Source organism: Equus quagga, chromosome 9, assembly GCF_021613505.1.
Source record: "Equus quagga isolate Etosha38 chromosome 9, UCLA_HA_Equagga_1.0, whole genome shotgun sequence".
Taxonomy (NCBI): Eukaryota; Metazoa; Chordata; class Mammalia; order Perissodactyla; family Equidae; genus Equus; species Equus quagga.
The window spans coordinates 66,360,362-66,383,893 of NC_060275.1; the positions used below are offsets into that span (position 1 = coordinate 66,360,362).

The 23,532-nt window shown below is 63.3% G+C and overlaps 3 protein-coding genes across 3 annotated transcripts in view; 1 reads left to right on the top strand and 2 right to left on the bottom strand.

Moving 5' to 3' along the window:
• Positions 1-3,029, top strand: part of B3GNT3 (UDP-GlcNAc:betaGal beta-1,3-N-acetylglucosaminyltransferase 3) — a 15,558-nt gene extending 12,529 nt beyond the window's left edge. The window contains exons 5-6 of the mRNA XM_046671200.1: positions 24-408; positions 1,565-3,029. Coding sequence (XP_046527156.1) covers positions 24-408; positions 1,565-2,116 — 937 coding nt within the window. The 3' untranslated portion in view covers positions 2,117-3,029. The remainder of the gene's footprint in view (positions 1-23; positions 409-1,564) is intronic.
• Positions 3,030-5,464: 2,435 nt separating this feature from the next.
• Positions 5,465-6,250, bottom strand: INSL3 (insulin like 3). Its single transcript, XM_046671010.1, has 2 exons — positions 6,049-6,250; positions 5,465-5,670 (listed from the first exon to the last, which is right to left on the bottom strand). Exons 1-2 carry the CDS (start codon positions 6,248-6,250, stop codon positions 5,465-5,467), a joined length of 408 nt encoding a protein of 135 aa, XP_046526966.1.
• Positions 6,251-7,779: 1,529 nt separating this feature from the next.
• On the bottom strand, positions 7,780-22,476 carry JAK3 (Janus kinase 3). The gene is made up of 25 exons (XM_046672198.1): positions 22,443-22,476; positions 22,302-22,347; positions 20,190-20,386; positions 19,644-19,767; positions 19,241-19,352; positions 18,920-19,065; positions 18,208-18,502; positions 17,775-17,897; positions 17,520-17,677; positions 17,000-17,111; positions 16,573-16,759; positions 15,875-16,002; positions 15,517-15,648; positions 14,846-14,930; positions 14,035-14,162; positions 13,155-13,287; positions 12,928-13,079; positions 12,636-12,786; positions 11,913-12,052; positions 11,652-11,841; positions 11,134-11,258; positions 10,738-10,910; positions 10,241-10,358; positions 9,948-10,058; positions 7,780-9,059 (listed from the first exon to the last, which is right to left on the bottom strand). Exons 3-25 carry the CDS (start codon positions 20,371-20,373, stop codon positions 8,952-8,954), a joined length of 3,315 nt encoding a protein of 1,104 aa, XP_046528154.1. The 5' UTR covers positions 20,374-20,386; positions 22,302-22,347; positions 22,443-22,476; the 3' UTR covers positions 7,780-8,951.
• Between the last annotated feature and the right edge of the window lie 1,056 nt (positions 22,477-23,532).

A 23,532-nucleotide genomic window follows, 5' to 3' on the forward strand; every position in this document is an offset into this window, starting at 1 on the left:
GCCCCCCGCGCCCCCCGCGCCCCCTGCCGCGCCAACGCCTCGGCGGCCGCGCAGCCCGACTTCGCGGGGCAGCCGCAGCAGGTGCGCGACTTCCTGCTGTACCGCCACTGCCGCGACTTCGCGCTGCTGCAGGACGCGCCGGCCAAGTGCGCGGAGCCCGTGTTCCTGCTGCTCGCCATCAAGTCGTCGCCCGCCAACTACGAGCGCCGCGAGCTGCTGCGCCGCACGTGGGCCCGCGAGCGCCGGGTGCGGGGCGCGCCGCTGCGCCGCCTCTTCCTGCTCGGCACCGCCGCCGACCCGCGAGAGGCGCGCAAGGTCGACCGCCTGCTGGCCCTGGAGGCGCGCGCGCACGGCGACATCCTGCAGTGGGACTTCCACGACTCCTTCTTCAACCTCACGCTCAAGCAGGTGGGCCAGCCGGGCGGACCGGGCCCCTCCGCTGTCCTCAGGGTCTGCGGCCTTCTTCCCCTGGGGCCGGGGAGCTGGGCAGGGGGGCCTGAGCTCCCAAGCCGCGGTCGAATCCAGGCTCCCTTCCCTGCTCCCTGCTTGCTGTTCACCCTTGTTGATCGTTCACCCCTTTGTGCCTCCATTTTCTCGTCAGGGAAATGGGATAAGAATGGGACCCCCTCCTCTGAGGGCTGCTGTGAGGGTCCCAGAGCTGGCGTGGCTGGGCCCAGCCAACCACAGCAGTTGGGAGAGGGTGGAGGCACAGGACCCATCTTGTCTGTCTGATCCGGCTTGTCTCCCTGTGAGGCCTGGGTCGGTGCAGTAGGTACTCAGGAACAACCTTCTTGATGCACACGTGGTGGGAGGTAGGGAGACTCTGCCCCTGTGGGAGGATTGGAGGCTCGAGAGCCCCTCTGGTCGGGTGGGGCAGCTGGGCGGAGCCTGAGGGGAAGGAGCCCGGGTGGCCCCCTCATCGCTGGCACAGACTGGTCTGGGCTCAAGACCTGGTCCCCCCTTCTCTGTTTGTGACCTTGCTCAAGGCACTGTCTCTGGACAGCCTCCATTTTCTCCCCTGTAAACGGGGTTGAAGACCACACCTGCCTCCTAAGGTCGCCTTAGGGACTCAAGGCGAGTGCCACCTGGCAGGGGCGGGAGTTACTGTGGCGAATCCTGGAGCTGAGGCCGCGCGGGGCCGGGCGCCCAAGTTCAGAACGCAGGGCACAAAGGCATGCCGTAAAGGGCGCTCGAGGAGCCAGAGTGGCACCTGTGAGGCCGAGACCCCACCCTGGGGGCTGTGGAGATGGCCCTGGAGACAGACACAGTCCCCACCCTGTGACCCGGAGTCTGGGGGCGGGGTAGACGTTAGGTCACAGGCACACGAGTAATTGTTTCCTGCAGATGTGACCGTTTTCCAGCGCTTCTCGGTGCCGCACAGCGCGTGGTCTCCGCCGACCCGCAGCGTTCCCGCAGGCAGGGCTGGGAGGCTGGGAACCGAGGCGGAGAGAGGGCCAGCGGGCTGCTGAGGCCCCCGGCAGTGTGGGGCTGCGGCCTCGCCCGGGCCGGCTGCGCTGGGCGGCCGGCAGGGACCCCAGGTGACGCCCGCTCCGCTCGCCTGCAGGTTCTCTTCCTCCAGTGGCAGCAGACGTGGTGCGCCAACGCCAGCTTCATGCTCAACGGGGACGATGACGTCTTTGCGCACACGGACAACATGGTGTCCTACCTGCAGGACCACAGCCCCGACCGCCACCTCTTCGTGGGGCAACTGATTCGCAACGTGGGCCCCATCCGGGTCCCCTGGAGCAAGTACTACGTACCGAAGATCGTGACGCCCGACGATCACTACCCGCCCTACTGCGGCGGCGGCGGCTTCCTGCTGTCCCGCTTCACTGCGGCCGCCCTGCACCGTGCCTCCCAAGGCCTGGAGCTCTTCCCCATCGACGACGTCTTCCTGGGCATGTGCCTGAGGCGGGAGGGCCTGGAGCCCGCCTTGCACAGTGGCATCCGCACCAGCGGCGTCGGGGCCCCCTCAGCAAGCATGTCCTCCTTTGACCCCTGTTTCTACCGGGAGCTGCTGCTCGTGCACCGCTTCTTGCCCTACGAGATGCTGCTTATGTGGGAGGCGCTGAGCCAGCCCAACCTCACCTGCGGCAAGCAGACCCAGGTCTTCTGAGGCAGCATCGGGGCCCCCAGCCTCTCGGCTCCTGCCTCCACCCGCCTAGGAAGAAGGAGCATCTTCCTCCCAGGAGGCTGAGACCTTTGTCCTCCTGAGGGGGCCAGGCATACGGGAGTTCCAGGGAGGGTTTGACGAGTGAATAGTCTGGCTGGCGAACTCCTACACATCCTTCAAAACCCACCTGGTACTGCTTAGACCAAGTCCCATCATCCTCCCTAGACTCAGCTGGAGGGACCATCTCTTTCCCTGCAGCCAAGGGCAGAAGCACTTCTGCTAGGGTTCCAGCTGCTATTGCTACATCTGTCCCATTTGAATCAAGGCCCCCCCCTCCCAGCTCCAACCTTGGTCTGACCCATGGCCAGCCTCTCCACGGTAGTGAAGCTGCAGTGGTTGAATGGAGGGTGAGTCCTGGCCATGGTTCAAGGCCACTTGGGAACTCCTGGGTCCGCATGCTGCTGGAGCGAGAAGCGTTTTTCAGCCAGAGAAAGAGGGGTTCCATCCTCGACCCCTCCCCTGGCTTTGGACCCTCAGATGGTGGGAGGGCCAGAGAGGCCATGAGCGGCTCTGTGCGCCCTGCTCGTGGTGTCACTCGAGTGGCGGGAGCGGGGCCTCTGGCTGCCTCAAGCTCTGGCAGCTCCAGGTCCCTGGCAGGGCCCGGCACCCACACCTGTGCCCCCAAGAATCCAGGCGACAGCCCGGGGCCAGAAGGCTCTGCACGCACCCCAGGCCAGCACACACACTCCCCCAGTGCCTGGAGAAGTGGGCGGTCAGGCCTTGGGTGGCCCTCAGCTCTCGGGACCCAGGACTGTCCCCCCCATCGCGTCTTTCCGATTGGGGAGATCCAAGCGAACTGGTGGCCCCAGCCCTGCTGGGTTCAGGCAGTGTCTGGGGCTGGGCTTCACAGGCGTTGGGGCGGTGGTGGGGGGACCTCAGATGGCGAGGTGAGGACTGGGGAGTGGGTCCTCAGGGAATAAAATGTTTTGTGAAGATCTGGAGGTCTGTCTGTCTTTTTTAAAAAGTCATTTACAAGTTGTAACTCAGATGGGTCCACATCCACCTGTAAAGGTTTCCTTTCCAGTAGGAGATATACCCCAGTAAGAAGAGCGTGGACGCAGTGGGGGCCGCAGGAGTTTCTATCAGGCAGATCTGACCTCATCCTGCTCCTGCTCACACACCCTCCGTGGCTCCCTATTGCCCTGGGTCATATCCCCCAGGACTGATTCTCACTGCTAGCTGGACAGCAGACTCAGGAGGGAGGCCCGGGGGGACAGCTCCTGGCTGCACGGCCTCCTCAGCCTCCTGGGCCTCCTTCCAAATCCACCCTTGCCGCCCCCAGCCTCCCTCGCCTCGCCAGCTCTGCTGTCCTCTGGGCGCCTCCTTCCCTGCCTTCTTCAGGGATTTCTTGTGCGTTTACCGTGTGCTGTGTGCTCACCCTGGACTTCTCCTCCCAGCCCCACGGGAAAGGTCGGGGGAGACTGACCCACCTCAGAGGGAGGAAACCAACCCGTGGACAGTCACATAGGAAGGTACTGGAAGGGGTCAGAGCTGAGGAGAATTGAAACAAGGTGGCTGGACACACGGCGAGGGGATGAGCATTCACCAGCAGGTCAGGGCACTGGGACTGCGGAGGTGACATTGGAGTGGGGGCGTGAAGGAGGAGGATGTGGCCTTGGGAAGACCTGGGAGAAGGGTGTTCCAGGCAGAAGGCACAGCATGTGCAAAGGCCCTGAGGTGGGATGATTTGAGAGCATTTGAGTTGCAGTGAAGAGGCTATGGCTGGAGCTGGGTGAGTAAAGAGGATATGGAGGAAGAAGGGACATGAGGTCACAGATGCTGGCCACACAGGGATTTGTGGGTGGGGGTGATAAGAGATGGTATAATTTTGAGGGTGATGGCTCCTTTGGAGCAAGGACATGACATGATTGACTTTGAGGTCTTAAGAAGCCCTGTGGCTGCCGCAGGTACTGCTGGGAAGGGAGGTGGAGGCCGGGGCGGTGTCCCAGCAAGAGAAGGCGGGCCTGATGAATTGAGGCGGCAGGGGGTTCTAGCCAGTGGATCTGACCTCATCCTGCCCCTGCTCACATGCCTTCCATGGCTCCCTGTCACCCTCGGGAGAGAGTGCTGCTCCCCTGCTGTTCTGGACCGAGTAGTGTCCCTCACAAGTTCGTGTCCACCTGGACTCCCTGAACACGGCCTTATTTGGAAGTGGAGTCTTTGCAGGCGTAATTAAGGTGGGGACGGGGCTGAGCTGTGCCTGGCTCGGGGGGTCCGGGGCCAGCGGAGCGTCCTGGTGAGAGACAGAAACGAACACACGGAGACACAGAAAAGAGGCCACGTGGAGAGGGAGGGAGCGACTGGAGGGACACAGTCACAGGCCACAAAGTGCCAAGGATCGCCAGCAGCCACCAAAGGCTGGAGGGGGCAGGCGCGGATTTTCCCTCACAGCCTCTCAAAAAGACCCTGCCCTGGCAACCCCTTGGTTTCTGACTTCTGGCCTCTAGAACTGAGGGGGAGTTGAGCTTTGCCCTCTTAAGCCGCTCAGTTTAGGCTCATTTGCTATGACAGCCAGAGGAAACTGACATATGTGAATGGATCACATAGTAAAATGCTTTTCATTTTTATGAGGCGGTCATTTCATACAATCCCCATCTCAGGGTAAAGGGAGGATGTAAGTGAGAATAGTCAGAATTGGATCCATAAACGTCCTCTGTGACTCATGCAGACATCTGTGTGTGTCCACTGTAGGTGGAGCTTAGGTGAGGCTCCGGCCCCACGGGCCTCAACACAGACCTGGTCCAACCCTGCACCTGGCCATGCCCTTCCTGGCTCACCTTGGCAACCCGCCATCTCCCTAGGCCTCTGTTTCCCCACTTTGTCTGGTGATGACTCTCAAATTGTTATCAAGTTCCTGGAAGCGTTGGCAGGGTCACAGCTGCCGGGGACAATCCCACAGGAAGGCTGACCCAAAGCTTGTCCCCTTTCCTTGAGAAAATGAAAAAACCTGCTTCGGATTCTGCAGTATCTTATTTATTCACTATGGGGAGACAGCCACAAGGGGCAGAGCACATGCAGGGAGGGTGGTGTCCAGGGCTCCGTGGAGAGGGGCACACTCGACCCTCAGGGTCTGGCATCTCCGCAAAACTGAGGATCCTCCAGGCCAGGGAGGGGTGTGGTTTTTACCCGAGTTGGCCCCACCGAGGACAGATGGCCTGGGAGAGGTGGTGAGCTCCCTGTTCCAGGCGGTAATCAACAACATCCCCCCAGACGTGGGGCTTTACAGTGCTGTGTGACTTCAGGAGCTTGCCAGACCAGACCCCCCCACCCCAGGCCACGCCCCAGGAGGGTTCAATGGGGACAGAGGGTCAGCAGGTCCTGTCGGGTGCAGCCGCTGAGGCAGCAGTGGTGGGCAGGGTTGGCGGCAGCTGCCCGGCGGTGGTGGTGGTGGCGAGAGGCCTGGGGCAGCAGCTGTGGGGCGAGTAGCAGCAAGGGGTCCCCATCGGCCGCCAGCCCGTGGCGGAGACGGCGTCCTTCCAGCCACTGCAGCAGCTCACCTGGGGACAGAGGGGAACTCAGCATGGATGGGGGGACCCAGAGACCCCCCCGTGCTGTGTGCACCCGTCTGATGTGCCTGCACAATTTAAAGGGGCGCCCCAAAACCCAACAATCAAGATCAATCACATTTTAATGCAATATTTTTAAAAATCAAAAATTCATGAAGATCAAAATCCGGAAATTGAAAATAAAGGCGCGACCTGACGGCGCACTTGCAAGACCGCCTCGCTCGCCCGGCACCCATTTCTGGGCACGGCCGCACCCTCCACGGGCTCGTACACACCCGCGCCGCCAGCCGGTGGCCCTGGCCCTGCCCCGGGCGCGCCCCCACCGCACCCGGGGACCCCAGGGCGCAGTCCTCGCCCGCCCCCACTCACGGTCGCCGCCAGCCACGGGCCGCCCGTCCTCGGGGGACCAGCGCGGGCCCCCGCACACCCGCACCAGCGCCCGCACGAAGTGGTGGCCGCACAGCTTCTCGGGCGCCCCCGGGGCGGCCGCGCCCCCCTGCGCCAGCGCCAGCGCCAGCGCCAGGCCCGCGCCCAGCAGCGCCAGCGCCCAGGTGCACCCGCGGGGTTCCATGGCGGCGGGAGGCGCCCGGCCCCGGCTGGGACCCCACTTATAGGCGCCCAGCCCGGCCCAGCTGGGGACCTTGGAGGGGGAACACAGCGTCCCGCAGGACGTCCCGGGACAGGGTCAAGGGCCGGGTCAGGGCGAGCGTGGTGCAAGCCGACACCCGCTTTTTCTCGTTCTTGGACGCAAGTGCCTGGCTGAGGTTTGAAAGCCAAGCAAGGCTGCGCTTCAGAGGCCCGGGCTCGACCCATCGCGCCGCCCCGGGACACGGCGCCCGCCAGACCCTCTGTCCCCGAGAGCATGGGCGACTCCAGTACGACGGCTGGGGCGCGAGCTTGCTCTCCCCGCGCTGAGAAGCCCGTTCTTGTCGCGCTCCCCAGGAGAGCCGGCGGGCCGCGGAGTCCCCATGTGCACGGCCCGCGCTCCACCACCTCACCGCGGGATCCCAGGGGTGCCCTGTGTCCCCAGGGGTGCCGTGTGTTCCCCGATCCTGTGAGTAATAAACTTTGGTTTTCAGGGTTCCCTGGTGGCTCCAGGTGAAGGGCGTCTTGTAGTCGTAGCGCCTCAAGGGCTGGTCCCACCACAACACTGAGAGGGGCACAGAGCAGCGAGGGTGTCTGTGCCCGGCCGGGGCCTTGGACGTACCTCCCCCAGGGGTAGCACTGGCCGAGGAGTCTGTATTTTTTAAAACCATTTTGAAGAGGTGAAATATGTAAACCGAGACAGAACCATTCCAGGAGGTGTGAGCGTACCCAGCCAAGGGAGACCAGGGACATCCAGACCAGTTGTCCTTATTCCTGTACAAAGAAGGAAACTGAGGCTTCAAGAGGACCCCATGCTTGCCCAAGGCCCCAGGACACGAGGCGGGGTCGGGGGGTGGCTGGCACTGTCTCTCCCACATCAGGGTCTCCTGGGCTGGCCTGCTGGAGCGCAGAGAATAAAGCTGGCGCGATCGCCCAGCATCTCCTTAGGCCAGCCTGGTGCCCAGGAGGCCTTTCGACCCCATTTTAGCAAGGAGGGAAACTAAGGCAGAGAGCAAGGAAGATGCGCGGCCCAGGGCCGGGCGCCTGAGCTGAAAGCCTGCCTGCGGAGCCTGGGGTGGCCCCGAGTCCCCGCCAGGTGCGCGCTCTCCTGACTGTCGGTGCCCGACGCGGGCGTCCCCTGCTCGCCGTCGCTCTGCAGCCCGCGCCCACAGTCCTGAGGCGCACGCAGGGCACTCGCACCCCCATGTTGGACCCCTGCCCACAGCCCGGACCTCCCACCCAGCCTTGCCCTCTGACCCCACAGAGCAGCCTGTTCCCTCCAGCCACGCGGAGCCTGTAATCAGCTCCCCAGGACAGAGCCAAGGCCAGCAGCTGCGGGCGGGAAGGCTGCCGTCCTCCAGGGCCCGGGCCAGTGCCCCGCCCTGCTGTCCGGCCTCCCCAGGCTGCCCCCAGACCCCACTGTGGCCCCCATGGGTCCCTACCTACATTCCTCCCCAGCTCACCCCCCCAAGGTTCCCCAACACCCAAGTCCAGCACAAACCATTCTTTCCACTTAACTCCTTTATTCAGTCATCAAACGCTCCGAGTCCCCTCTGTGTCCACCCCAGCCCAGTCCCCAAGAGCCTCCAGGTCAGAGGAGACAAAGCTGGACACAGACATCACCCTAGACCTAGGATCAGAGGGAAGAACAGGGCTGGTGGGGAGCTGTGAGAGCATGCCAGGGAAGGTTGCAGGGAGGTGAGAGCTGGCGTTTTGAGAGATGAATAAGAGTTTTCCAGGAAGGCAAAAGCGGCAGCAAAGCCTTGCAGGCAGGTGAGTGAGTGATGGGGGCTCAGCCTGCACAAGGCACCTTCTCACAAGCCCCAGAAGTTGACTCTGCACAGCATTGTTGCTCTGCCCCTTGTACACGGGACAGAACTGAGGCCCAGAGAGGGGAAGCAACTCGCCCACTGTCAGTCAGCAAATAAGTGACAGAACCATGCGCTCTGACACGTGGGCTTTTAACCTCTATACTCTGAAGCTCCTCACTCTTGCCATGCTGTTCCCTCTGCCAAGAATGCCTTTCCTTCCCTCCACTGCTGAAAAGCTCTTGTCAGGCTCCAGTGTCATCAATTGAGTGACTCTCAAGTCAGGACAGAAAGGGCGCCAGGGGACGGGCGGGGAAACTGCAGTCCCACAACACAGGCACAGTTAGGGTGTGCCGGGACCCCAGCCTCCCCCAGCCCCGTGCACGGCCCCAAACCGTCACACAGTCTCTCCCAAAAGCTAGTTTCTGACCAGGCAGCTGGTCTTGCCCTTGGCTTCCTCCAGCGAGTGGGGCGGGGGGCGGGGGCCTGAGAGGAGACACAATCTGTGGGACGTCCCCACCGGAAAAGAGGCAGGAAGCTCCAGAGGCCTGGGGAGGAGGCGCAGACAGGAGTTTCAGTTCGCGGTCTCCATTCCGGGGGGGCGGGCTCAGCGGGCCCCACCCGTGCATGTGTCTTGAATCTTTACAAGCTCCAAAGGCCACAAGGCTGCTGTTGTTCCCCAAGCCAGGGGTGACCCCCAAATGCAATGTCACTTGCCGCATGGGGGTCTCTATGAAGTGGAGGCCCAGAGAGGGGCAGCTCCCTGCCCAAGGTCACACAGCCAGTCCATGGATACCAGAACCCGGAGGTCTATGTGCAGGAGATAGGAAATGACAGTGAGCCGGCTTCTCCCCCAACAAGCAGGGAAGGCTACGGCTGCTACCCCCGGCTCCCGCTCCACAGCGCCTCCAGCTGGGGGCCCAGGGCACTGAACGGCGGCCGGTCTTGTGGGCTGGGGGCCCAGCACAGCTTCATGAGCTCATGAACCTGAAGGGGTGGGAGGAGACAACAGGGTCACCTATGAGTAGTGGGAAGGACATGACTCCTGTTCACAGTTTTAAAATATAAATTAGACTGTCTCTCCCCTGCTCCAGAGCCTCCCGTGGCTGACTCAGAACTAAACCTCGTCCCATCCTCTGCCTCCCTCCCTCCATCACCTCCTGCTTGTCCCAGGCAGCCACATCCGCTCCCATCTCGTTATTCAAATACACCAAGCTCATTCCCACCTCAGGGCCTTTGCACCCGCCGTGTCCTCCACTGAAAATGCCCTCTCCTAGCTTTCCTCATGGGTGGGTTCCTCCTCCTCCAGACATCAAACCCTCTGAGATGCCCTCCCTGACCCCCCCATCATCTCCTCCTGGTCATCTTTGCAGACAGTGATCACCACCAGCATGCTCTCGTTAGCCTCTGTTGATTACCAGGACAGAGTAGTGTCTGTTCTGTCTCCTCAGAGCCTGGCACACAGTTGGCGCTCAATACGTGTTTGTGGCCTGAGCAAATTAACTGATGAATAACCAACCACATGTTAGACACCTCCGCAAAATTTGTGATGATAAACCGGAAGAGCCAGCACCACACAGTGAATGCCGACGGTGTGCGGGGCTGGGAGCCCAGCACCGGGTAGGCGTTAGCTCTTCCGGCCCCTGCACCGGTAAGGCACTCTTATCCCCGTTTTGGAGGTAGGCAAACCGAGGCTCTGAAAGCGTGTGTGACTTGCCGTACAACGAAAGAGCAGCAAGGCAGAGGCCAGGCCCCTCGGGCCTCGGGCCCCGGCTCATGCTCTCCAGCAAGAGGCCCAGAGGGCCCAGCTCGCTTGGCCAAGACCCAAGGGGAACCTACAGCGTGGGAAACTGAGGCTGACCCCGCAGCGCTCACCTCGGCGGGGCAGGCAGGAGGCGCGGGCAGCCTCTGGCCCTCGGCCAGCAGCTCCAGGAGGCGGCACAGGGCCGGGGCGTCTCGCTCACAGCCCATCATGCGCAGGAACTCCTGCGGAGGGAGCGCGCGGTGGGCAGGGGTCAGCCTCGGCAAGCGGACCCTCCCCACTGGGGCCTCCGATGCTGGGACCAGGGCACCCTCAGCAAAGCGGGGCCGCGGGCACTGGCCGGGCGGGGACTGGCCACGAAAAGGGCGGGGGAGGAGGGTGCTGGGCCCCGGGGGCGCCGACTCACGGCCGAGGGGCTGCAGCTCTTGTCGCTGTACGTGAAGAGCTCGTACAGGACCACCCCGAAGCTCCAGACGTCCGACTGGCGCGAGAAGATGTTGTCGGAGAGCGACTCTGGGGCGTACCTGGAGGGCCAGGCAGGCCTTGGGATGCGAGGGCGGGGCAGAGGGCGGGGAAGGGGCAGCCTCCGGCTGGGGGCGCTGGTCAGGGTGGGCGGGGGCTGTGAGGTCGGCCCAGCTGCTGGGTCTCAGCTTCCCTGACTGTGGGACGAGGGGATTCTCCAACCCTGCGGCGGGCGAGGGCGCGACCCCGGCGGGGTCAGGGTGGAGCCGTGGCTGGGGGCGGGGCCAGACTCGGGGTGGGCGGAGCCAGCGCACCGGGAGGCGGGGCGTGGCCTGGAGAGGCCGGGGCCGTGGGAGGGGCAAGGCCGGGGGGCGGGGCCAGGACAGTGCGGAGGAGGGGCCCGGGGTGGGGAGGGGCGCGGGGCCGAGGCGGCGTCCCCACCAGAAAATGGGGCTCTGGCCGGGCTCGCGGACCACGTAGTAGTCTTTGTCGAGCGGCAGCAACTTGGCGAGGCCGAAGTCGGCGATCTTGACGTGGGTCTCGCTCTCCACCAGGATGTTCCGAGCTGCCAGGTCGCGGTGCACGCAGCGTTGAGAGCCCAGGTACTCCATGCCCTGCGGGCGGGCATGGGGACGGACCCCAGGATAACTGGGCAGGGGCCCTAAGCCTGACCTGGAGTCCACCTCCACCCCCACCGAGACCCCAAGCCTAAGCCTAACCCTGTCCTGAGGCATGCTGCTCCGCGGTCCTGACCTTCGCCCACTCAGCCCCACCTCCGACCCGACCTGCAGCCCAGACTGCAGCCCTCAGCCGCCCGCGCTGCCCGCGGCCCCGCACCTTGCAGATCTGCGAGGCGTAGAGGAGCAGACGGCCGGCGTGGAGGCGCGCGCGGTGCCGCTGCAGGAAGTCGCGCAGGCAGCCGCTGGGCAGGTACTCCATGACCAGCCGCAGGCTCTGGCGGCCTGCGGGAGGCGGGAGGCGGCAGGAGTCACCGCGGCCGCTCTGTCTCCTCCGCCTCCCCATCCTTCCGCGGCCCTCCGAGGGGACCTTGGGCCCGCCCGCCTCAGTAATTGCTGTCTATGAAATGGGAAGGCAACAGGGACCCTTACCGCTAAGGTCTCTAGACTCCAGAATGGCTCATGTTTCAGGTGCGGAAATTGACGCTCAGAGAGGTTAAATTGCCTGCCCGAGGTCACCCAGCTGCTAAGGGACAGAGCTGGAACCCTACCCCCGCGCCCTGGATCTGGATAAGCCGGAGCGCCCCGAGCGCCCCCGCTGGTGTTCCCAGCGCCCTGAAATGGCCCTGCAGGAGGACGAGGATGCGGCATGTGAGGGCAGGCCCTCGGGAGGCTCGCCTGGGCCGTAGCTGACGCCGCGGTACTTGACGATGAAGTCGCTGTGCAGGGCTCGCAGGATCTGCACCTCCCGCTGGAAGTCCCTCTGCTGCTCTGGCCCGCTGTGCTGCAGCTGCTTCACAGCCACCAGGGCGCCTGTGTTGTCACCCAGCGGGTCATAGCGGCACAGCTCCACGCTGCCGAAGTTGCCCTGGGGGACAGCGGGGCTGGTGTTCACGTGCACGGGTGCCGCCCCGCCGCGCCCCCCTGGGCCCCCCTCACCTTGCCCAGCTGCGAGATGTACTTGAGGTGCCTCTCCTCATAGATGGTAGGGTCCTGGCAGGCATAGAGCTGGGCGCCATTCCACAGCCCGTCACGGGGCGCCAGGGCACCAGGAGTGGGGTCCGAGAGGAGCTCGTAATCTGGGGAGCCCAGGCAGTGAGCAAGCCCTGCATTGGCCCTGGGCCCAGCTCCTAGGCTGACTTGCTGTGTGGCCTCGATCTGCATGCTTACCCTTTCTGTGCATTGTGGCAAGGCCACTGCAAGTCAAAAAGTACTTTATGGAGACAGAAGGGCATTTTCCAGACTCCACTGCTGTGAGATGTGGTCGCTCACGTGACTGAGCTCAGGCTGATGGGGAGACCTGCCAGGGGCACCTTCAGGCGTGGCCCATGGAAACCTAGCTTGGGACCCACACTCTCTCTCCTGTCTGCAAAGGATCCCACAGGCACCTGAGGCCACGGGGTGGGTGGAGCCACAAAGGGAGAGCTGCCCGCTGACCTGGATGCCCTCATCAAATGAGAACTAAACATCCGTCATGCTCAACCTGGAGCTGTGGGGCCCGTTTGTCACAGCAGCTGTCGGGCTCATGCTGACCGTCACAGTCTCCAACCGCCCCAACCTTGCCAGGCGCAAGGGGCAGGCTCTGTGTGCGGCCGTGGCCTTCTCCCCCGGGGCCCCGTGTGACGGGCCAGCCCTGCCCACCCCATCCGGCCCAGCAGGCACCTGAGGTGATGAGGCTGTTCAGGTCACGGATGATGCCGCGGAAGGAGGGCCTGTGGCCCCGCTCGTAGGCCATGCACTGCTGGATCAGCAGCGCCAGCTCCGTCCACTTGGGGGCTGGCAGCTGCTGCCGTTCCTGGTAAAACTGGAGCTTCTGAGGGCGGGAGGAGGGCTGGTCAGCCCCAGGGTACCCTCAGGAGGCCCCCCAGACCCACCCGCCCAGCCTCCCCCAGCTGGACTTCAGCCCACCCTTCTGGCAGATGGGGGCTCCAGAGGCCCCTGCTGGTGCTCTGACCTTGGCGGGGTCCAGCATGCTGATGGGCATCGTGACACCGCTGAACACCTCCCAGACTGTAGCACCGAAGCCCCACTTGTCAGCCTCCAAGCCAAGTGTGTGTGCCTCCTGGAGACACTCAGGGGCCACCCAGGGGATCCTGTCGGTGAGCACTGGGGCGGGGGATGCGGTCAGGGATCTGCATCCTTGCCCCACCAGGCTCCTCCCTCCTGCACCCCCACACTTACTCTCCAGGCTTAGCACAGCAGGGCTGACCCCAGGGTCACTCAGCTTGATGAAGGGCGGGCTCCCATCAGCCCCCTCCCGAGCCAGGAGCACCTTCCGGGCTGAGACATTGCCATGGGGAAGGCCTTTGTCTTCCTAAGAAGGCCAGGCACAGGGAAATGCCAGGGAGGGTTTGATGAATGAGTATTCTGGCTGGCAAACTCCTACACATACTTCAAAGCCCACCTGGTAGCACTCAGACATACGCCAGCATCTTCCCTAGACCACTGGCAGCCTGTCTTGCCTCCTCTAGTCCACCCCCTATGCTGACCTGACCCTGTCCCTCCCCTTCTTAAACAGTGCTCCCCACACCGTGGCTCTCCACGGCCTTCAGGTCCTCAGCCTGGCATTCAAGGCCCTTTGAGATCCAGCCCTTGCTCACTCTTCCCATGAGCTTCTCTCTTCCCTTCTCTCGTGCCCCACCCTGGTCTCCTGCCCACTGAGCTGCCTGATGCACCCCAGGGCACGTGACACACCTCTAAGCCACGGACCTTTGCCCAGGCTGTTTCCTCAGCCTGACATGCCCTCCTTTCTTTCTCCTCCTGATGAACTCCTGCTCAACCTTTATGGCCCCAGCTCCAATACTCCTCTTCTGAGAAGCCTTGCCCAACCTCCTTGCTCTCAACTCCCCCTGAGACCTGTGGACAACCTTTCTTCTGATGATGAACGTGGCTGTTCCTTTCTTCTGCTCTTATACCTCTGAACCTGTACCTATGCTGTTGCCTCCGTCTAAAATGCCCTCCACTTGCACCCTTGCCAAACTCCTATCCATACTACAGAGCCCCATCCCAATTACCCATCCTCTGTGTAAATGGAGGGTGGAGCAGGCAGAGGAGCACTCACCAGATAGTTGAGGGCATAGGCCAGCTGTTTGATCACCTGCAGCTTCCAGCTGGCCGGCACCAGGTGGCCGCACTTGCGCAGATATGTGTCCAGCGCCCCCAGGCTGACAAATTCCTGCACCATGATGCCTGGTGGCGGCAAGGAGGGTGGGGCTGGGAGGCAGGACTGCTCTCTGCTCATCAGGCTCCATCCCCGCCACCCCTCAGGGGTCCCTCCAATTCCACTCTGACTGCTCGCTCCCTGCTCCTCCTCCTGCCCTACTCGCCTCTCCTCCCCCTGCCCCTCTTGGGACCATTTGCCTGAAATAATGCCCAGGAGGGGCCGAGCACGCTCCAAAGCCATGTCCTGCCCTCTGCATGTCCTGTGTCTTCTGCTCCAACCTCCCTCTGCCCTCTCTTCCCTAACTCCTACTCATCCTGCCTTCCCAGGGTGAGTGCCCGGCCACCCAGCTGGGCCAGCGGCCTCCGACCCCACCCCCGACCCCCGAGCCCTGCGCTGCCCCCACGCGAGCCTCTGTCAGCCTGTCCAGGCGGCCCGGGTGGTGCTCTGGGCTCCTGAGCTGAGCTGATGGAACCGAGGCTTGGCGAGTGACGCGGCCCTTGCCGCGGTGCAGGCGGCACACAGCCAAGCAGGACTGGAACCTGGGTCTGTCTGACTGAGACAAGTCTGGAGGGCTGGGTACCAGGGCAGCCTGGAGCTGCTGCCCAAGGAGTGGCGCTTGAGGAACAGGGGCGCAGGGCACGGGAGCCTGGTGGATGCGGGTTGCTAATGCTGCACAGACGGGCAGGGCTGGGCGGGGCGGGGCGCTCACTGTCTCCAGCCATGCACACGCCATGCAGGAACACGAGGTGCTGGTATGACACTTGGCTCATCAAGCTCGCTGCTTCCAGGAACGACTGGGAGCGGGAGAAGGGAGAGAAGAGGCGTGGGCCCCTCCCACTCCGTGCTCAGACCAAGAACCCCAGCCCTGCTGCTCACAAGGCTTCCTGAGGAGGAGACCTGCCCACAGCCTGCTGTGGCCCTGGAGTTCACCACTAGTACCCGCCACACTGTCTCATGATGTCCCGATGGGGCTGCAAGTCCCCGCTGTAGTTTACTTTGAGTCTCTCACGGAAGCGGGAGATTTGGGGTTTGAGATGGGCTGCAGACTTCCCCTGGGGGGTCCCTGCTGGTGACCCCTCCACATCACTCCCCTCTCTCTTTGCTCCCTCCTCTCTGGCCACTGGCCTCCTCGCTGTTCCTTAAACATGCCAAGCTCGGCCCTGCCTCAGGACCTTTGCACTGGCTGTTCCCTCTCTCTGGTGTACTCTTCCTATTTGCATCTAAATTCCCCAACCCTTCCAAATTTCATGGTTTGGAAATGCTGTGGCTACAATTCTGTTGTTTTAAGACCTTGTGTGGTTTTAAATTTCCCTGAATCCATGACCCTCTCTCCAACCAACCCCGACCCCAGAGGCCTGCCCCCGACCCCACCCCACTCACCTCCATGCAGTTCTTGTGCTTGGCATCCATCACTTTCAGCAGCACCTCTGTCTCCCGGGCCTCCCCGTCCACGGCCTCGTGGCGATGACCCCGGTAAATCTTGGTGAAGGACCCATGACCCAGGTTCTCGTGCTGGAGGGTGAGGGGGCAGCAGGAGAGGTGAAGAAGGGGTCTCCCGCAGGGTCCCAGCCCCTGAGCTGGCCCGCACAAGCACAGGCGCTGGCCCCATCTTACAGATGGGGAACCAGGAGCGCAGGGATGTTACGTCACATGTCTGAGGCCACACAGCAGACGTGGATGTAGACTAGGTCTCTGAACCCCAACTATGGTCCCGCCCCCATTTCCTGGGGCTTCTTACCCACTCCAGGCTGTCAGCTGGGATCTTGTGAAACGTCATCTGACTCAGCTGGCAGCGGGATGGGGGTTGAACCAGGGATGGCGTGGGTGGGGTGCACCCTCTCCGGACCACAATCAGATTGGACTTTTCTACAGGGAGGGAGTGGAGGATGAAGGCCAGAGGTCAGAGGTGAAAGGTTATCAAAGGGTTGCTGGCTCCCTAGCCTAGTTTGGGGGTCTCCCCCAGAAGCCAACCTTGGGCTGAGGACTCAAGGGGACATGGTTTACTTGACAGGAGACTCCAGGAAGCCACAGTGGGCGGGAGGGGAATGAGACAGAGGGAAAGAACCCTGAAGGGGGCGCCAATGAGCAGGCAATGCTGTGGGCAACCCGGTGTCAGTCCTGCTAGGGATTGTGGGGGACTCTGGAGAACTCACACCTCAGAGTCGTTCCCAGGGGTTTGTCTGAAAGTGAAATTCACCCAAGAAGAGGCAAGAGCTCGAGAGAGATTAAGTGCTAGTGACATCACTTGGCTCCAGCTGTGCCTGGATCTAGCCATGCCTGAAGGCAGCCTCTATCTGATGAGCAAACAAGTCACCTTTCCTTCCCCAAACCACCTTGGCCTGCAGTCTCCACCACTTGCCACAGAAAAGCTATGCCACACACAGAAAGGCAAGGCCCCAGATCGATCGCTCAGCTTAGGGGAGAGGGCAAGCTCACCTTTGGGTTTAGGGGTGCAGCAGGAGGTGAGGTTCAGCGCGACTCCGTCCACATGCAGGCCACCATCCCAGCAGGCTGCCAGGAGTTCTCGAAGACTGCTATGGGGACGCCCGAGGCCAGCCAGGGAGAAGGTTCCCGTGGGGTCGCACCGGATGAGGCAGCCCTTGTAATCAGGGCCCAGGGGGGTCTGCAAGGAGGAGTGACCCCTGAGAGGGTGAGGGCAGCACCCTGTCTTCACTACCTCTTCCTCAAGCACCACAGGCTCTTCTGACCTCCAAGCCTTTGCATATGCTGTTCCCTCCACCGGGAACGCCTTTTCCCTCCCCTTCTTCAGGGAGCAAATGCCTACATCTTTCAGGTCTCAGCTCCAATGTCACCTCCTCCAGGAAGCCCTCCCTGCCCCCCAGGTCTGTGGTGGTGGACCGACCTGGACACAGACAGTGAGGAGGAAGCTGTCAAAATCCTGGGGACTGCGGCGGAGAACGTAGGAGCCAGGAAGTGAGCCCCCAGTCTTGAGCTTGTTAACTGCAAAATCCAGGCTGTGGGGAAAGGTGAGAGAGACAGAGAGACGGAGGCAGAGTCACCCAGCCGGGCCTGGGTCTAATCCTGGTCTCTCTGAGGCCTGGGACCCTCCCCAGGTGCCATTCCTTCCCTCCTCCCCACTTATGAAGGGAGCTGGAAGTCGGGGCTTCTGCCCGGGGATCAAACTAGAGGCTGCAGGTGAAGCCGGCGCCGAGCATCCCCAGGAAACGCCCTGGGGCCCCGCGGGGTCGGAGAGAGGGACGCGGCGGCCCTGCCGCACTGCGCGCCGCCTCTGCACCAGGCGCCGGTCAAGACCCTGCCCTTCGTCCAGGGAGGCGAGGACACGGAGGCGCCACGCGGCGAGGCACCGCGATTCGGGCCGGGTGGGTCGGCCGCGGAGGGCGGGCCTGGGGGCGCGTCCTCACGTGATGGGGCCGTGGCACTGCTCGGCCACCTCCTCGAGCAGCCGCGGGGGCGCCACCTCCTTGCAGAAGAAGTGCCGGGAGTCGGCGGTCAGCCGGAAGTAGCCGTCCACGAGCGCCACGAAGGACAAGGCCGCGGGCAGCCCCGGGAACTCGGCCTCCTGCGAGGACCCGCGTCAGCGCCCGCTGCGGCCCCGGGGCGCCGGTCCCGCGTCCCCGCCCTCGGGGTCAGGCGGGAGGGGAGGGTCCAGCACCCACCAGGATCTGGTTGTCTGTCCTGGTGACGGTGACCAGGCGGTGCTCCCCGGCTGGGCCAACGCGCGGGGCCTGCTTGATGCTGATGTCCACGATTTCTGGAAAGTCGCAGAAGGGCTGGAGGGCCTGGGGAGGAGGGGGACGGCTGAGGTTGGGGGTCCCGCCCCCTCCGAGCCCCCAATGCTTTTCGAAAGCCTAGACGCCACTAACCCACACCCACGAGCCCCGCCCCTCAGCCCCGCCCCGCCCCTTCTTTCAGTCCCCTCCCCCGCCCATCCCCAAATATCTCCCAGCCGCTCCCGCCTCCTCCCTCGACCCCCAGTGAGCTCCGCCCCCGCCCCGCCGGGCCCTCGCGGAGCCCCCCACAGCCTCGCCCCTCCTTCGTCCCCGCCTCCTCGCAGCCCCGCCCCTCGGCCCGCCCATTGGCCGCCCGCACCTCGTCTCCGCCCGGGCTCCAGGCAATGCCGCTGCCACCAGCCACGCGGAGCAGCCCGGGCGCGTCCTGACCACCAGCAGCCCCGGGGAGGCCCACGAGGAAGGTCTCGGCGGCCCCGGCCGGGTCCAGCCGCTCCAGGTCCATGATGTACTTGGCCATGAGCGAGTGCCTGTCAGCCTGGCAGGCGACCACGCGGCGCAGGGCCCGGCGCACGGTCCTCCGGATACGCTTCCGAGTCACGAAGCTCAGGCCCTGGATCAGATCGCGCAGGCCGGGGGGCAGGCAGGCCTTGTAGCTGCGAGTGGGGGAGCGGGCCCTTAGTGCGGGGAGGGGCCTCCTCAGGGCCGGACGAGGACACACAACCCAGGCTTTAGTTGAGGGGCTTGGGTGTGGCCTCAGTGTGGGGGCAGGAGGCGCACACGGAGACACACTGGGGGGCACACATGCGGGAAGGACCTCAGTGTGGGGAGGGTCACTGGGGCCCACAGGACAGACAGGGAACACACAGGCCTTTTAGCTGCGCCTTTTAGCTGCAGGAGGCGGGGCACTGGAGTCTCCCCGGGGGTGGGGGGTGGGGGAGGGGGGCTGGGTCACGCGGACGCACTGCAGGCTCCAGGCTCGTAGGTGGGGAGCCCCTACATGGGGGGCCTGGTGGAGCCACGTTCGCTCACTCCCAGGTGGAGGCTGGGCGCCACAGCCTGGAAGCCCTCACCTGACGGTCTTCAGCAGCTCTTCAGGCCGCTGCGCCTGCTCACGGGCCATCCGGGCCAGGTCCAGCACGGCCAGGCTGAGACACTCGCCCTGTTCCTTGAGGCCAAGGCCCACGGGGAGGCGGCCGCTCAGCAGATCGTTGCGGTGCTGGGGGCCAGTCACAGCCCAACATGAGCCCTGATTTCACCCTGCAAACCCCCGCCCCGGGCCGAGGCCCCACTCCTGGGCTGCCGCAGGGAGGATCAGCTGAGACTGCCCAACCGGGAGCCCTGATGTTGCCCTGCGGACCCCACCCCTGGGCTGAGCCCCACGCAGCCCCTACCTGCGCGAAGAGGTGCTCCAGGACTGGTAGGTCAAGGATGGCGCTGGCCAAGTCCTTTCGTAGCCCGAAGCGGTGGCACTTCTCTAGCCCAAACCAGTTGGGAAAGTAAAAGCTGTGGGGAGAGGGGAGATCCCTGGAGTAGGGGCATGGGGAGGGAGAGGACTGTGGCAAGACCTCGCTGAGCCCAGGTTGTGACCTTGAGTTGCTGTGTGACCTTGGGCAGGCAACCCATCGTCTCTGGCCTCAGTTTCTCATCTGTGAAATGGGCAGTGCCCCCCAGACACCCACTAAGAGGTGCGGGGAGATCACAGGGTTTCAGGGTCCCTGTGGTTTTCCACGCCCACTTCTTAAGCCCCCAGCAAAAGGCGGCCCACCTCTGTGTCACGGGGAGGGTCGTTCCTACCGGAGTCTGTAGACAAGGACCTGGGTGCCCGCATCCTCCACAGAGAAGATGTGGCTTGGGGGGAACCAGCAGGACAGGTCCTCGGTGGCCAGAGCAAAGAGGGAGTGGTACACAGGCAGGATGGCTGAGGGAACACCCCCGTCAGCTCCCCGTCAGCTCCCCGTCCGGTCCCCCCATGCAGCCCCGCAGGCTCTTTCTCACCTGCAGCTCTGACACCATGTCCCACCCCTGCTCACACACACTCTGGGGCTCCCCATTGCCCTTAGGAGAGAAGACATGCACTCAGCCTACTTCTCAGGGTCCCTGCCCCTCTCCCTGGAGCATCTCTTTCCACTGCACATTTGGCCCCGAGCGATAACCACCGTTTCCGCTGATAAGCCGTGCCACCTCTGAGACTCCGCATGTGCCATTCCCTGCGCACCCTCCTCCTTTACCAAACTCCTATGCCCTCTCAGAGCCCCAGCTCCGATGCCGGCTTCACTTGGCAGCTATTCCCTCTCCCAACCTGAGCCCTCCCTCTGGCCAGCCTTCTAGGGAGATACTCACCACTGGCCTTAGCAGCCCGAACACACAGCTCTTCAGCTGAATGGTCCCCAAAGGAGAAGGATAGGCGCTGCGGGGGCCCAGGGCCCCGAGGGGGCAGCAGCACATGCAAAGCACCGGCCTCTGAAGATGAGAGGCTGCAGGAGCGCTGAGCGATCAGGGGCGTCTCCTCGCTTGGTGGCTCCATGAGCACAGCCTGCCTGGACACACAGAGGCCACCTTCAGTTCTGCCAGAGGGGTCAAGGCTACACAGCTCGGGGTGGGGGGCAGAGCAGGTGCCAGGTGGGGTAGAGATGGTGCCAGAAAAAGAGGGAGGAGAGAAGGACAGAGACATGCAGAGAGAAAAAAACAGAGATGGAGAGAGGAAGCTGAGTGTGCAAGGTGGGTGAGGAGCCATAAACCCCAGGTGAGGGCTGGGCTTGGGACCGGAAGATATTCTGCACCCAAATTTGAGTGAGCTCACACCCCACAATCTCATCTGCGCCCAGGGCAGACATCTCCAGTCAATCTGCGGCCTCCACACATCCCTGCTTCCAGCCCCTGAACCCAGGCAGGCGTGAACAATCAATCACAGGGGTACAAATGGGTACCAGCTCCTGGGCATGGTGGCTGGTCACTCCCTGTGGGTCGGTCTGGAAGCTTCTGCACCCAGTGTGAGGTGTGCGCAGGGGCAGATCCAGACTGATGACTTAGTCAACAACGGTCTCTGTGTCTGTCGCCCCCACCCCTCCCATCTCTGTCCCTTCGGTCGCTGCCGCCACCTAGGCCCCCACAGCAGGAAGCCCTCTGTAGGATGGGCCCAGGCGGAAGCTGCCCCTCTTCCTCCCAGGAGTTTGACTCCTGCCAACGGCCAGCTCTCTCCCACCCTGGGGGACTCCGGAGCTCAGGACCCCTGGCTAGGCAGAAGAAGGGTTGGGTTTGTTCCAGCCCAGTGAGGAAAAGAGGGCAGATGGACAAGATCCACTTAAATTGACCTGAATGAAGAAGATACAAAGCGGGTGTTGGGTAAAATCTTTGCTCCAAGATAACAGTAGGGGGTGGAGGGTGCAGTATTAATGAGGTTTCAACACACCCAGATTATAACGCGGGGCCTGGGGGTTGGTGAAGAGCGCAGGCTCTGGATTCAGACCCCAGCGCCCCCATATCCCGGCCGCGGGACCCCGGCTGCGGACGGGCTGACTCCCTTCGCTCCTGGGCGACACGGCTCGCTGAGCCCAGCCTGAGGCGTCCCTGCCTTTAGTGCGCAGTAACTGGCACCGTCCTTGAGACTCGCCCCCCAGCGCTGGACAGACGCCGCTAAAGCAGACAGGAAGTGCCCTTGGCGCGGAGTGGCGGCCACCGGGGGGGCGGCGCGGGCAGAGGGCTGCCCCCCGGGGACACCCCGGTATCCCCAGTTCCCCGCCCAGGAGTGGAAACACCCGCAGCCCTGGGGGCCCTGTCACTGCTCACAGAGGTGACCACTGTCCTATTGCTAACAGCCGGGCTCAAGTTGATAAGTTAATAACCGTCTTCGCGCTTGATCTAAACAGAATCACCGCGCGTGTCTTCCGTTCAAAATAAATCTTAAAGAAATAGGATTTTTAAAAAACTATCGAAAGTGAAAAAAAAAGAAAGTCAGAGGTGGTGTTCGGGGCCCAGAAAAATGCCCACGTTGGGGCAGCCGACGGCGCAGCGGCTAGGTTCTCGCCTCCTTCGGGGGCCTGGGGTTCACGGGTTCGGATCTCGGGCGCGGACCTACACATCGCGCGTCACACGCCGCTGTGGCGGCGTCCCGATACGGGATACAGGAAGATGGGCCCGGGTGCTAGCTCGGGGACAATCTTCCTCACACAAAAAAAAAAGAAAGAAAAAAATAGAAAATGCCCGCGTTTTAACACCAAAATTCCCACATCCCTGGATGGCTGGTCACCCCACGCTCCGGCCTGGGGGCTGGGAGGGTGGGGCGGGAGCTGTCTGCTCAGGCCCCCCGCCTCCCCGCGAGCTCCCGGACATGCGCAATGATTCATTCAGGGCCGGATTGCTGGGAATGGGAGGCCTCTTTTTAGCCGGACAAAGTGGGAGCCCAGAGAGGGGAGCGGTTTGCCAGAGGCCACACAGCCAGCCGCGCCAGCTCACGTCCGTCTGGCAGCTTTCCGTTCGTCTGGCAGCTTTCCTCGGAGGCCTGGAAGGTGAACCGGCCTTTGTCCGCAGCCTCGACCTTCCCTGTGGCCCCCACCCCGCGCCCCCGCCCGGCCCGGCCCGGCCAGCAGCTCTTACCTGGAGGCTGGGCACCTGGCCGAGGACGGCTGGGCAGAGCCCCGCGGCAGTCGGAGGAAAGTCCCACTCGGCTCCTTCCTGTGTGGGGCCCCTCGGCTTCCTGAACCGCTGTCACTTATTGAAAGTCATGGCCATGTGGGCGACGGGGGTGGGGAGGCGAGACGCAGAAAGTTCCGGAAGCCTCTGCAGCACTGGCCCTGCTCAGCTAGGCGGCTGGAGACCCTAGACGGAAGGCAGGGCGTGCCAGCACCGAGAAGGGCCCGGGTCACACGGGGGCTCAGCAGGCTCCAGACTCAACGCCCCAGTTCCTCCAGCCTCAGTTTACCCATCTGTGGCATACGTGGGTTGGGCACCCAACAGAACGAATTTTGCACCCAGGGAAGGGAATTGGGCTGGATCTGCCCAGGAAGGAGGGGAGGAAGTTGCCCCAGACAAAGGTCAAGTTCCCCTTCGAGGTATTCCTGCGAGAGACCCTTCTCTCAGGGGGTGACGGCCCCTCTGTGCTCACTGCCCGCGCCCAGCTCCAGAGACCCTGTGCAGACCAGGCAGCAGCGAGCTGGGGTCTGAAGCAGGCCGGGGAAGCAGCGCAGCGGGGGAGGCTCCGCAGGGCAGAGGCGGTGAGGGAGGACTGAGCTCAGCGGTTCTGGAGCAGAGAGGAGGCGCACGCACGGCGGGAAGAAGCGAGGAGGGAAGGGACGCAGTGCGGCCAGGGGCCGGGGCTGCCTGGTGGTCTTCTTAATGCTCTGGAGGCTGTCGTGAGTGGAGGAGGCAGGAGGCCGGGCCAGCGTCCGGGTGAGACCTGGGACAATGTCCTTAGTGGGATACGGACGCCAGAAAGCAGAGCCCTGGGGCTAGATTTTAGAGGGCTCTTTCATCTCTGTAACCCATCACAAGTCCTGGCACAAAAATGGCTCTGGTCTGTATTTTGTTGACTTTAATTCAATCACCCACAGACACTTATTGGGCACCTCCCGTGTGCAGGGCATTGGAGGCACAGGAGCAGACAGAGCTGACCTGGTCTCTGTCTGGTGGAGCTGACAGTCTAGTGGGGGACATGAGGATAAACAGACTATTACCCATTCGCTGTTGC